Below are 15260 nucleotides of genomic sequence, written 5' to 3'. Positions count from 1 at the left end.
CTTCTCTAGTGTCATGTCTCGACTCTGATTTAGCTTGACTGCTTCTAGAAGACATGATTGCACAGAGAGTGATGCTAGGGTTATCTTACCCATGTTTGACTCAAAGTATTGGCTACCTTATTTGCCTTGCTGGCGTGGTAGCTTATTGTCAAGTCACATTCTTTGAGTAACTTTATCCGCCGTCCTTGTCCCATTTTTAATTCTTTTTGAATGAACAAATATTCGAGACTTTGTGGCCAGTGAGTGAATACTTCACACTTGGCATCGTAGAGATAGTGTCTTTAAATTTTCAAAGCAAAATCACTGCTGCCAACTAGAGATTGTGAGTAGGGTAGTTTTGCTCATGCGGCTTTAGTTGACTAGCCTGTCTTTCATGAGTACGCCTCTGAGATCTTCCTTTGATACTTCACTGTAGATGGTAAAATTCTTGTCCTCAGTAGATAATACCAAAATTGGTCTAGATGCTAGCTTCTCCTTTAATGTTTGAAAGCTCTTTCACATCTTTATCTTCAGTTGAATTCATAGTTCTTTTGTGCGAGTCTCATTGGTGATACGACTACTGAAGAGAAGCCCTCGACAAATTTCAGCTAATAGCCTAGTAATCCAAAGAAGCTTCTAATTTTGGTTGCTCTCTTATGTTTCGGATAATCTAGAATTGCCTCTACTTTCTTAGTTCCACTTATGACCTTATTTTGAATGCTGACATTGGGGTGTCTTCTGCTCTAACCTTTAGCTGATTATAGCTTGACCTAAGGTCGAGTTTGGACAAGACTGTAGCTCATTTAAGTTGATCGAAAAGACCGTCTATTATTGGAAGAATATATTTATCTTGATTGTGATCTTATAGAGTTCTCTATAATCTATACACAATCTCATACTTTAATAACGCTTCTTTACAAATAGGACCGGGGCTCCCCAAAGAGATGCATTTGGCCTAATCCATTTTTTTTTGTCTAACAACTATTGGAATTATTTTTTTAGCTCCTTGAGTTCATCTGGAGCCATTCGGTACAGTTTATTGGAGATTAATGCATCACTGGTACCAAATTTATCTCGAACTCTACTTCTTAGTCTGAGAACATTCCAAGAAGCCTTTCTGGAAAAACGTCTGAAAATTTTCGTATTGCTTGAATATCTTCCAATTTCAGCTTATCTCCTTCTTGCACTTTGTTCACCATTGCTAGGTAAACTTCTTCTCCCGATATTATGGCTTTCAAATTCTGGGCAACAGAAAAAATGCATTTCTGTTACTTGGCATCGCCATGGTATCTGATTTCTTCTTGGTTTGGGGTTCAGAGTTTGACATTTTTACTCTGGCCATCTACTATCGCACGGCTCTTAGCTAATCAGTTCATCCTTAGGATGGCGTCGAAATCTACCGAAGTGAGTTGAATTAAGTCGGCACTGAATATATGCGAATTGATACTAATTTTATCTTATCTTGAAATTACCCCAATTATTATCTCAAAACTTAAAACCAATATAGAATATTGAAACTTAACTCAGTATTGATCTATAGCTTATTGACTTAAATCCCGAAAATTATAACCTAGTCGTTACCTCAAATAATTATTCTTTTACTAAATCTTATTTTCATCAAGATCACGAGCCTATCACTCTCTAAAACAAAGGAGTTCATTGAATGTCATTCTCTTTGAATCATTCTTAGTACCATAAAAGTCAAAACTTATTGTACTATAATTTCCTTGATACCCATCAATATCTCATAACTTACTTTTTTTTTTTTACGTAAGGTTGTAGCCTACTTGTTATCCGAAAATAATATAAATTCCTTAAAACCTGATGATATTTTATCACAAGATATTCCAATGTTCTACATATTTAAAGTTAGCGCTTAATATTCTTAATAACCCAAACATATTGCTCACACAATTAACTATCGACACAAAATCAACTTCTATAGTACAGTACCCAAAACTAATGATATAATCCTTATATCAACTTTTCTCATTTTAGTTTTCATAAATAACTTATCATCCTCGAGTAAATTTTTTTTTTCCTTAAATCAGAAGCTTAAGTCAACTTATTTCTGATAGATATATTCCCAAAATAAATACAAATACTAATTGTCCTCATAATAAAATTTCAAAAAAATCGACAAGTAGTTCAAGAAAAACGTTGAACGAGATTTTCGAGGAAGTTTCCAAAAGTAGAAAGTTTGGACATTGACCCATGGATAGAAAGAATACGTCGAGAGGATTCTAGAACAGTCGACAGAATTAAATTCTGAGTTTCCTATGAAAAGTTAGGAATTCTACGAAACTTTCCTGAAATAGCAAAAAACGCGATTTCGGAGGTCTAAACGAAAGATTTTCTTGTTTTCGGACCACGCCTCACATCAAAGTTGTGAATAATACTTGTTGGGAGTTCCGAAAGGGACTGCATCAGCCTTTTGCCATAACCTGACAAGTTTTTCTTCCCAACTGGATTATGAATCTGGCGGCTCTGATACCACTTAAATGTCACGCCCCGAGACCGGGATAGTTGACACCGGCGTTGTTTTACAACCACACAATTGAAAACAACAAGCCTCGTAGTACAGTATAAACCAAAAACCAGTTTATTACTCATAATCAATCAAAAGATTGTCTTTACAACGTAGATTCTTAAAATGATAAAAATAATATGCGGAAGCTTTTACAACTTACTAAGCCAAAACTAAAATAAACTTCTTGAATCATCTTATTATCAGCCCCAAAACCGGTCTTGCTCATCCTCTTCGATTTTCTTTTCTGATTTATCTGGGGAGAGTAGAGTAAGGGGTGAGTATTTTGGGAAATACTCAGCAAGTGGGGCCGTTCGAGCACAATATAACAACATTCATAATTTCGAAAATCACATGACTTGCACTAACATAACATCATTCGTATCACATGCATAACATTTACCAGCACTGAGATTCATCCACTTTCAATGGTTTACTGATATCAGTCCCTAATTTTCACTCCTCTAAGGGGGCGAGGCCGTGTAGCGGTTATGTCCCCCACCGCGTAAGGTACGTCATGGTTGGGATTCCCACCCATATACAGTCGTATACTCACAGTGCCCAAAACCGTATGACAACCAACACAAGAACGGAGTAGAAGAAGAACGTACTCGACCGTATTTTCAAAAAAAACAAAATAAATATGCATAAACGAAAGTTTAATCTTTAAAACAAGCCCACTTACCTTAGAGTGGAAGAAAACGTGAAGAACTCTAAAACTATAGAAGAATCATGCAACCAACCCCTCGAAAACGCAGCAGCACATCTACCGAAAAATCATCCGTCTTGAAAAATTCACTTCGCCTTATTTCACCGTTGGATCGGACTCAAAATTTTACAGTACGTTCACATGTACGTTAAATATATTATGAACGGTGGAGATCGGGTTTGGAACTCGTTTAGGCCTGTTCATACAGAAACATCGTAGGTGTGCTGAATTACCGCCTAAAATCTGAGCAGTTTTCTTTCAAAGGCTATAAACAAAAACTAACTGTTGGATTTTGCTGAAATTTGGATATGTTATGCGAAACATAATGAAGCATATTTTGAACGGTGGAGATCGAATTCTTATTACTCGAGCAAGAGAAACGAATATCTGAACTTCGAAAGAATTTTGACGACTCGTTCATAATTTTTGGGAGGAATTTCGAAAATTGAAGAGCAAAATTTCGAAATTTGCTTGCTATAATGAGGGGTGAATTTTGAATGAGAGTGTCTTCTTATTTATAGGGGTGAGATGAAAATCTTACCATAATTCGATTGATATTCTTTCCAAAATTTGGAGATGCTACTTCCATAAATATTGATATGCTCCCTTGTTGAGAAAAGCTGCCTTGTACGTAATATTTCCTTCCAATTTGATTGATGTCCAGCCTTATTTCGAAATTAATACATGATTTTCACTAGAATTTGAATTTCATGTATTTATTGGCTTGGAATCTCCTATACCATGTATTATTTAATATTTTCGAATTTATTATAAATAAAAAATAAAGTATTATACATGTCTATATTTAATTAATTGCATGTCCAAAAATTTGGGTTCTCACATATATGACTACTTGTGTCAGTGGTTATAATCGACGTGGGTTTTCATTGGATAATCTTCTGAAATAGTCATAACATGAGGTTGAATCAATTTTATGATTGAATCAGGATGCTACATGTAAACTGAAAATCAAGTCTACAATTTATTTTCATTACTGTGCGGATTTTTTCATAGTTGAAGGATTGAATCGGTGTATTTTTCTATTTTTGTAAGAGTAAATATGTTTTGTTGTCGTTAAATGCTTGATAATTACTCTTGCTTGTTCTCATTTACCGTTGCAATCTTTCCTTGCTCCCGTGATTTTTTATGGGTTTTTGTGCGTAACTCGATATACCTTTATAATTTTCTCTCACATTTTACAGATGGCTGAAGATACTGCTGATGTTGAGTCGATGTTGTCAACACCGTTGACAACATTGACTCTTTTGATTATGATGTGAGTCATTCTGTTTCCACCAAGTTCTACACTGAAGCTGCCTTAGTCCTATGGCTTCTCTATGTGAATAGAGAATTTATTGAAAAGAAGAACATTGACATGGAGGCGTATGACCAAAAAAATTTGATGACTTAAGTTCTTCAAAGATCAAGGACTATTTGCTATGATTGTCAAGTTCTCCCTGACTGTCATCAATCAATTCTACAATACCCCCACGAATGAAGAAAATGAAATCACGAAAGACATCAATGATATACCTGATGTACTCCTTTTTTTCCCTGATCTTTGGGATACTGGAGTTATAGGGGTTTCTCAAAGAAGATAACGAGACTCTTTTTGATGCCCAAATTGAGTTGGTTTACAACAGATTCAAAAAGCCAAATAACTCGTTGCTTACTAAGAAGAACAAGTGACTGAGTAGATGATGTTTGTGGAAGTTGGCTTACATTCTAGCCAAAAAGGGGGAGTAGGAGAACCAAAAATGACACAAGATATGGATGGTGCTATGGATGGACTGATGAGCTTACAGACACATAAGAAGATAAATGATGAATACTCATGCTTTGTCTGAAATGTTTTTTTTGGGTTGCTCTTATAACTGTTTGGAAGATTATTTCTTATGTTTTCAGGTGTTCTAATGATGGTGTTGGCAACACTGTTGACAACACCAGTGCTCTAACATGTTTAATTCAGGGGGAGATGAACTTTGACTCAGGGGGAGATACACTCTAACGCAAGGAGAGCTTAATTGAATGTCGAAAGGACCAAGATTATCATTTTTTGATATTTTGTCCAGAAAGAAAAAAAGGGAGAGATTAAAAGGAATATTTTATTCCTTTATTATTTTGATAAATATCAATTTAAGATTTTGCCTTTCTAGATTATAAAATCTTGCTTGATTTATTTCTAGGTGATAAGATCTTGGTTGATTTATATCTAGATATTATAGGATTTGTTTTTAATAAGATCTTTATCTCCAAGTTATTATATCCATGTTTAAAATAGTTTTATCCCTAATGAAAATCTTATTTCTATATTTTCTAGGACTCTTTTACGGAAGGGTTTCTAGGTCAAGAATTGGATATAAATATTGAGGGACTCACGGTCGCGGAGTGGTGCTACAGATAGTGTTTTCTGGAGAGAGAGTTGGAGAGAAGAAAGTTTTTTTCGTGTGAGTCTTTTGGTGTGACACTTTCGTGAGGTCGGTAGAGAAGCACATACATAGAAGAAAAATACGAAAGCCAACCTATTTTGATGAGACGTTTTTGTGTGATCGGGTGATCACTTCACAGCACAGGAGAGCTGCTGATTTTTTCTGAACACACACAGAGTTCAAATATTGAATATTTTCGTGTGAAGAATTTGTGTGATTGAGTCACTGGCCTTCCATGTTGCTGATTGGTGTTGACAACACTCACGAACAACACTAACGCAGAGTGTTGATCAAAGAGTGTTCTTTTCTTTGTTTTAAGCAAATTCGATTTATGCATCTAATTTTTATGTGGTTTATTTTGATGCATGTTAATTACTTGGAGTGTCAAGGAATTTAGTTTTGTTATACTCACTAGTATTGTTTTGGTGTAAACGATTTACATAATTTTTCTACTGAATTTTTTGCCATGTGGCATCGCACAAGTATCCGTACTTGTGCATGATTTAAATAACTGGTGTTCATTTATTAAAGTTTACGTGTGTGCTAAAAATAAATTTTTGCTGCATGTTGTGCGTTCGTGTTAACAACACCAGAGCACAACACTAACTTCTGATACACATATTATAATATTTTAATTAATTTCCTGTACGTTTATGAGCAACATTCCTTTCACAGTACACTGCCCTTGGCCACATCCTCCAATCTCCACTTCTGCAACTGGTCATCCGAAGGCTGACCTCTACGGATTCGGTCTAGAAAAGAAGACATGACTATCAGATTAAACAACTTGGGCGCTCTGCCCTTAGTCTAAACTTTTAGGCCAAACCTCTAAATCTCTGACTGAAGAGATTATTGCGTTGACAACAGTTCTACGACTGCTACTTTCCTGCTCAATGCATCTGCCACAACATTAGCTTTCCCTGGATGGTAGCTAATTTCACAATCGTAGTCTTTTACCAACTCCAACCACCGTCTTTGTCTCATGTTCAGCTCTTTCTGCGTGAAGAAATAATTGAGACTCTTGTGATCCATAAATATTTGGCATTTCTCACCGTACAAGTAATGTCACCAAATCTTCTACGCAAAGACAACGGCAGCTAACTCGATATAATGAGTTGGATAATTCTTCTCATGCACTTTCAATTGTCTAGAGGTATAATCTATGACCCGACCATGCTGCATCAACACTGCGCCTAAACCGAGCTTAGATGCATCAGTGTATAGCACAAAATTGCCTTGTCCTTATGGCATGGCTAAAACTGACGCTGTGATAAGAGCTTGCTTAAAAGTATCAAAGCTCTTCTGGAAATCATCACTCTATACAAATTTAGCATTTTTCTTACTCAATGAAGTAAGTGGCACTGCAATCGAGGAAAACCCCTGAATAAATTTCATGTAGTAGCCTGCCAAGCTTAGGAAACTGCGGATCTCTGACGCGTTCTTCGGTTCAACTCATTCCTTAACTGCTGCCACCTTAGCTGGATCCACCTCAATACCACCACTAGATATTATATGACCCAGAAATGCTACTTTCTCAAACCAGAATTCACACTTACTGAATTTTGCAAACAACTTGCGACTCTACAAGACCTGCAAAACAGTACCCAAATGCTGACTGTACTCCTCATGGATTTTCGAGTAAATAAGAATGTCGTCAATAAATACTATGACGAATTGATCTAGGTAGGACTGAAATACTCGATTCATGAGGTCCATAAAAATTGCTAGAGCATCCGTCAGTCCAAACGGCATCACCAAGAACCCGTCGTGCCCATATCTGGTTTTGAAGGCTGTCTTATGAACATCTACATCCTTTACCTTCTATGATGATACCCAGATCGTAGATTTATCTTAGAGAACACTGTACCTCCCTGCAACTGATCGAATAGGTCCTCGATCCTTGTTAATGGGTATTTGTTCTTGATCGTTACCTTGTTCAGTTCATGGTAATCGATACACAACCTCATGCTCCCATCTTTCTTCTTTACAAAGAGCACTGGTGCGCCCCATGGAAAGAAACTAAGGCGGATGAATTCCTTGTCTAAGAGCTCCTGAATTTTCTGCTTGAGCTATAACATCTCAGCTGGAGCTAAACGATATGGTGCCTTAGATATTGGCACAATGCTTGGCACAAGATCAATGACAAACTCCACCTCTATCTCTGGTGGAAGACCTGTGACGTCATCATGAAAAACGTCAGGAAAATCTCTGACTACTGGTACATCAAATATTGATGGATTGGGTACGTTAGGTGCGGAAATAATACTGGCCAAGAAAGCCTGACACCCCTTGTGAATAAGTCTCCATGCTTTCATGCAAGAGATCATGCGAGGGAAACTTCTCCATCTATTCAGCTTAAAGAGAAATTGCTCCATGCCCAATGGTCTTACCAACACTGATCTTTTCTGAAAGCCAATAAGAACTCTGTTCTTTATTAGCCAGTCCATTTCCAAGATAATGTCAAACTCTGGCATCGGTAACACAATCAGATTGGCATACACTAAGTGACCTTGAAGTTCGAGATCGGTGTCTCTAACCACGGTAGTAGCTGATAACTCTTCCCCTGATGGGACTGTCACTGAATACTTCACCTCGAGTCCAACGGACTGGACGTCCAAGTGATTAGTGAACGTCTCCGAGATAAAAGAGTGAGTGGCACCAGAATCTATCAAGGCCTTCGTGGCTATTCTCTTTATGAAATTATTTCTTGAGAGACGTTAGCACAACACACCAAACTTATATCCCAAAATACTAATCTTACCCTCAAGCATAATAGAAAATCTCTACACAAGTCACCAAAAATACTAACTAGCACACTAATAATCCCAACTCAAATTTGAAACATGCATAGAAAAAATAATACGGTGCTGAATTATATAGGTTACCCATCAGAAGAGTCGTATCTGGGTTCGCCTCCTCAAACTGTATGGCGAACACTCTCCCCTAGGTAGGTTGCCTCCACTTCGGGCAGTCCTTCAGGATTTGATCATTGGCTCCGCACTTGAAGTACTAGCCAGAACCCCATAAACACTGGCCCATGAGTTGACGGTTGAACTTCGGACACACTGGGTACTCCGGCCTCTGAGGATCCTTCTGTTGTGGAATAGGGCCCTTACCTCTCGGGGGTCCCTAAAACGGCCTCTTCCCTTGCTGTCCCTAGAAAGGTCTCTTAAACTGAGGCTGCTGTTGCTGCTGAGGTGCTTGATAGAGTGTGAGAACCCGAAAATTTCGATCCGAAGCAAAACATGTAAGAAATACAAACTTGAAATTTAACTTAATCTAAAGCTCGACAACTTTCATTTTATTATAGAACTTAAATATGAACTTAGATTTCAGCTAACTTAACTCGAAGAAGTAGCTTTAAAGCTCGGAGACTGACTCAACGGGAGGCCAAGCTGCAAGTAACCGCATCCATCGAAAATTTATCACTAGAGGAGTAAAACCCCAGGTAAAGGACTCGATCTTTCAGCTCAAAGAAGCTCAACCAAGCTTGTCCTAACAAGACCAAAAAAAGGAGCTAAAAGATGAGCCAAGGAATTGGACAAACTTATTATGCAGGAAGTGACCATTGAGATAAACAATGAAGGGGCTAAGGAAGGAGCTAAGAGTTTGGACACACTTAGTATGCAATAAATGATCTTTGAGTTAAACCATGAAGGAGCTGAGGGAGGAGCTAAGAGACTAGGACACATTTATGGTGCAGAAAATGACTCTTGGTGCTTGGTATAGCTTTGACCACATTGATGGCAACCTTGGAGCCCAAGATTTTGGCCATGGAAAGATGAAAAGCCTTCATTCCCCTATAAATACTACCTCAAGGTTTAATGAAAAGTGCAACAAAAAGCCTTGAAGAATTCGACCCTCACCCTCCTCAAAATCGTCCCAAAAATTTCGTCCAAGGCAAGAAAGAGTTAGTATATTTCAAGTGCCAGAGTTTTGTGTCAAGGTGCTGCCGGAGTGAAGACAATATTTGTAAAGAGTACGTCGAAGTGCTGCCAAATTTTCGAGAGACAACTTCGTGCCAAAGTCTGTATTTTCGAATCTACCTCCAAATCTGTAAGTGGGTTTTTGATATGTATATTCGTTTGTATTTTTAAATCTTGAATATATAAGTTATGACATGCATGAATGTGTGTCCTCATTTTCGAATACAGTATGATGTCTGTCTTTTAAAATTTCGATCGATCATGTATTTTCTTCTATGCTTCGAAATTCTTTGGTTCCGCTGAATCCGTTTGAAACTCTGATATCTGAAAACTCTGATATGTTATGTCTGGTAAACTCTGAACTCTGTGTTGCACTGTTACAATTCGAATTTGAAATGGGACGATAATTGTGATTCTGTTCTGGCCCCCATTGGTGGGTATAAAACCATGTTCTGTATGGCCCCCATCGGTGGGTATAAAACCATGTTCTGTCTGGCTCCCATCGGTGGGTATAAAATCGTGTTCTGGCCTCACCCCTTAGAGGACTAACATATTGGGGACAACTTGACCATGAAAATGAGATGAGTTACAGTGTTGTGTCTGTTTGTGAATTTGTTATGAAATGATCTGATTTGCTTCTGAACTGCTCTGAATCATCTGTTAACTTCTGTCTTATATTCGCTTAGTTTCTGTTATGATATATTAAGGGTAATAAGCTTTGAAAGTTTGTTAAAGAAATTTTTTAAGAAAACTAAGTTCTCTATATGTATCGTTGGAAATCGATCGACCTCCCAATTGCTGAGTATTTCCCAAAACACTTACATCTTGAAAATTTTTGATAATAATAAGGAGCAACTGAATGAGGAAGAGCAAAATGATTTTTGGGATGGTGAATCAATGATCGAGATCAAGATTCAAGATTTTTATTTTCCTTTGTTTAGTTCAACATTTGCAACTCTGATGTTTTTTATTCTATCGTCAAGGTAAAGACAATGTTTTAATTATGAAAAAGACTGGTTTTTGGCATTTCGATACGAGGATTAATTGTTTTCAAGAAATTGTTAAACAATGCCGGAAGTCACCGACGGCTTCGGACACGGGGCGTGACATTTAAGTGGTATCATAGCCGCCAGGTTCATAATCCCGCTGGGATTTTGACAGACAAAATTTGACGAAGGCAAAAGCCTAGTGCATTCTGAATCAAACTTCCATCATATCCAAAATTCTTCGAGAAATTCGAATTCCATCTCCTTCAATCGTTCTGAAAACTCTTAGAATCGAAAATTTTTCACGAAAACTTTGTTTCTATTTTTGTGCCTTTCTATCCTTTATACGATTCTGATGTTTTACCTCGAATTTTTTTGGAAATGGCTGCTCCACGTAGTCGCGCTCAGGCTGCCCTTTGTATGCGCCAAATCACGATAGATAATCAGGATAGGGAAATTGCGACTTTGATGGCGCAACTGGCTAGGGAAAGGTTGGAGAAGCAAGAACTCAGCGAGAGTAAACACATAATCGAGGTCGACGTACAGCGATTGACTCATCATTTGGACTTGGCTGAGATTCAACTTCTACAGGTACCGACTGATTTAGCTCGCATTGCGCGCTTAGCTTCACTCAACAGGGATCTGCTGGAGAGAGTAGAGATAGAGCGAGGACGTGCTACTCAGGCCCGTCAGCACCAAGAAGAGTTCAACGCCAAGCAGGATCGGTACATTTCAAAGCTCCACGCCACTATGGACAGACTTCAAGATCAGAATAGTTACCTGCATCTGGTGATAGAGAACATGGAGGAAGAGGAGGAAGCACCGATGGAGGTGGTTGGTGACGACAGCGACAGTGACGGTGGAGATATGATAGACTATATTAGTATCAGGATTGTAATAAAAATTATGATGGAGAAAGTACTAAATGTATTAATTTATTTCTAAATTAAAATTCTATTTCTTTAAATTATTGCATATTTGAAATTTAATGAGTATATTATCAATAAAAATGTTTTTATAGAAAAACAAATATGGATCTTCAAAGCATTATAACTGAACTTCAAAAAACAACTCTGGGAAAAAGAGACAGAGATTAAAACATTGAAAGAAAAAAATGAAAAACTCGAGAGGGATAACTACAAGTTGGATGGGAATAACGTATGCATGATGGAGGATCTTCGTGAGGCAAGAGTGGAAGAGAAAAGACTGCGCGACGACGTTAGGCGCTATGCTGCCTACCACCTAGAGTCTGAACGACATCACGAAATCACCATGAAAGAGTTGAACAAAGCTCAGGATAGGATTGTGACGCTCCAAATCCGTGATGAGAGCCTTCTCAAAACACAACGCCGTCTTCAGGAACGGATCGAGGAACAAGAAATCGATGAGAAAGTAAGCCAATCAACGATTCAAGAGCTTCTGAATCAAGTAAACAACCTGGACCACCACAACACACAGTTGCAAAAATCATATTGATCAGCTACAGAATAACATGATCAACATGGAGGAACTCTTAGAAGAACTCGAAGCTAACCAAGAAGAAAATCCTATTGAAGAAGAAGAAATTAATGAGGCAGTAGGAGACGGTGGAGTTATAGATGAGTAGGGAGATGATTCTTAGTATAGACATCGATTGTATTCAGAATCCTTAGGATTAATTGTTTTCTTTAAAAAGTCTAATTGTAAGAATTTCAACTATTTATGAAATATTCCTTTGATTACGCATTGTTTCGAAATAATTAAATTAATAAAATATATGTCTATAGAAAATGGCAGGCAGACCACCCAGAAACAATCGAAACAACAGAAGAGTTAATCAAAACGAGGATGAGAATCCCCCAAGGGTAAATCTCAACCGGGAAGATATGACGGCCATAGCTACCATAGTAGCCGCCACGTTGCAAGGAATTGTGAACCTTCTCGCCAACCCCATTCAACCGCAACCGGAATCAAAATCGCGTGGTATCAAATATCATTACGAATCTCTGAGAAAAAATCGAGTCCCAACTTTTGATGGAAACCCCGATCCAGAAGTCAGCCATAACTTGCTCAAGAATGTTGAAACACAACTACACCTACTGGAAGTACCCGAAGAACTGAGAGTGGAGGTTGTAACAGCGTTTTTGGAAGACCGAGCAAGAAAATGGTGGGAAACTGTGTCACCATCTTTGGCCGAAGAAGAACAAGTCACATGGCAATCATTCAAGCGAGAATTTTTGAAACAATACTACCCAACCGAATTTCGTCTACAGAAGTTGAGCGAATTTGAAAAACTTCAGACAGACACCAGACATGACAGTGATGGAATATACTTCAAGTTTCAAAGATCTGGGAACCTATGTCCCAACGATAATGTCTGATGAAACATTGAAGATGCATCGTTTTAAAAAGGTACTGAACAGCCGGATTCAATCGGCTTTGGCAGTATTCAAACCAAACAACTTTGTAGATTTGATGGGCGCTGTAATGAGCGCAGAAACGGATATCAAGTGCCGTGAAGAAGAAAACAGGAACAAGAGACCGTTGGTCGGCCAATCTGCTCAAAATGGTCCCAAATTAGAGAAGCCAAATTATTCAAGTTGCCCTTCGAGAGGAAACTTTAACAATGCTAGCAGTACAGAAGGAAAGTTGTGCGATACGTGTCGTCAGAGGCACATTGGGGAATGTTATCGGAAAAGAGGTGCTTGTTTCAAATGCGGTAAAGTGGGTCACCAGATTAAGGATTTTCCAGACAACAAAGACAAAGGGACAGGACCCAACAAACCAAATGAAAAGAAGACTCATGCCCGGGTGTATGCAATAACCCAGGAAGAAGTTGATAACACCAATGAAGTGGTGGCAGGTTCTATTTTACTCAATGAAATGCCTGCATATACCTTGTTTGATTGTGGTGCTACGCACTCATTTATGTCTAGAAGATTTTATAAGAAGCTTAAACTTGAGCATGATATTCTTAGTGAACCTTTAAGAGTGGCAACACCGGCGAGCAAAATAATTGAGACCCACAAAGTGTATCGAAATTGTCAAATTTGTATCAGCAAACAAATTTTTGAGGCAGAGTTGATTCAACTCAATATGATTGAGTTTGACATCATTCTCGGAATGGACTGGTTATCTAAAAACCATGCCATAGTAGACTGTCAAAAGAAGGATATTGGACTTCAGACTCCGACTAAAGAGGAAATCATATATCACGGAAAATCCAAGGAACGAAAATATGTGTTATCTGCCTCACAAGCCTGGAAGGCCATAAAAGGAGGAGAAAAAATTTGTCTGACAGTAATCAATGAGATCAAAGAAGAAGAAGTCCGAAAGTTGGAAGATATTCCAATTGTTCAAGAATTTTCAGATGTCTTCCCCGAGGAATTACCGGGTGAGATACCCGATAGGGAAGTGGAATTTGAAATCAATTTGGTCCCTGGTGCTGCACAAAATTTCAAAAGCACCATCCCGAATGGCTCCAGCAGAATTAAAAGAGTTAAAGGAACAACTTCAGGAATTACTGGACAAGAAACAGGTCCGCCCTAGTGCATCCCCGTGGGGAGGCCCAGTGCTATTCGTAAAGAAAAAGTACGTAAGCATGAGGTTCTGTATTGATTACCGGGAGTTAAACAAGATCGCCATAAAGAATAAGTACCCACTCTTGAGAATAGATGATCTTTTTGATCAACTAAAAGGAGCCAAAGTTTTTTCAAAACTCGATCTGAGATCTGGTTATCATCAGTTGAAGGTCAAAGAAGAGGATATACCTAAAACCGCGTTCAGTACAAGATATGGACATTACGAATTCACAGTAATGCCTTTTGGTCTAACAAATGCTCCGGTAGCATTCATGGACCTTATGAACCGGGAATTCAAGCCCATACCTTGATAAATTTGTGGTCGTTTTCATAGATGATATCCTCGTGTACTCACCAAGTGAAGAAGAACATAAAGAACACCTACGTCTCACTTTGCAAACACTGCGGGAAAAGGAACTATACGCCAAATTCAAGAAGTGTGAATTTTGGTTGAAATATGTGGCGTTCTTAGGTCATATAATCTCTAAATTTGGGGTGTCAGTAGACCCTAAGAAAGTGGAAGCAATCAAGGACTGGCCTCATCCGAAAACAATAACCGAGGTAAGAAGTTTTCTTTGTTTAGCTGGCTACTATAGAAAATTTGTGGAAGGATTTTCTTTGATAGCCATTCCTCTTACCAAACTTACTCAGAAGAATTCAAAGTTCATTTGGAATGAAGCATGTGAGAAAAGTTTTGAAACCCTGAAGACCAAACTCGCATCCACACTAGTTCTAATTTTTCCTGAGGATGGCAAGAATTTCACTGTATACAGTGACACTTGAAAGGGAGGATTAGGGTGTGTGCTTATGCAAGAAGGTCAAGTAATTGCTTATGTCTCACGACAATTAAAACCGTATGAGCAGAATTACCCCACTCATGATCTTGAGTTAGCAGCAGTTGTGTTTGCGCTAAAAATCTGGAGGCACTACCTTTATGGAGTGAAATGTGAAGTGTTTACTGACCACCAGAGCCTCAAGTAAATTTTCGTCCGAAAAGAATTAAACATGAGGCAAAGAAGGTGGATAGAACTTCTAAAGGATTATGATTTGGTAATCAATTATCATCCGGGTAAAGCGAATAAGGTAGTAGATGCATTGAGCCGAAGAAATTTTGGAAAATTAAGCTTATCTTCACTATCAGCGC

The 15260-nt window shown here is 38.2% G+C and overlaps 1 protein-coding gene across 1 annotated transcript; it reads left to right on the top strand.

Moving 5' to 3' along the window:
* The first annotated feature begins 12929 nt into the window (after positions 1–12929).
* LOC142523856 (uncharacterized) lies at positions 12930–14899 on the top strand. The gene is made up of 3 exons (XM_075627585.1): positions 12930–13827; positions 13906–14073; positions 14589–14899. Exons 1-3 carry the CDS (start codon positions 12930–12932, stop codon positions 14897–14899), a joined length of 1377 nt encoding a protein of 458 aa, XP_075483700.1.
* The last annotated feature ends 361 nt before the right edge of the window (positions 14900–15260 follow it).

Source organism: Primulina tabacum, chromosome 14 (genome assembly GCF_025594145.1).
Source record: "Primulina tabacum isolate GXHZ01 chromosome 14, ASM2559414v2, whole genome shotgun sequence".
Taxonomy (NCBI): domain Eukaryota; kingdom Viridiplantae; phylum Streptophyta; class Magnoliopsida; order Lamiales; family Gesneriaceae; genus Primulina; species Primulina tabacum.
Note: the sequence above shows the minus strand (reverse complement) of the source record. Positions and strands in the feature narration are given on the sequence as shown.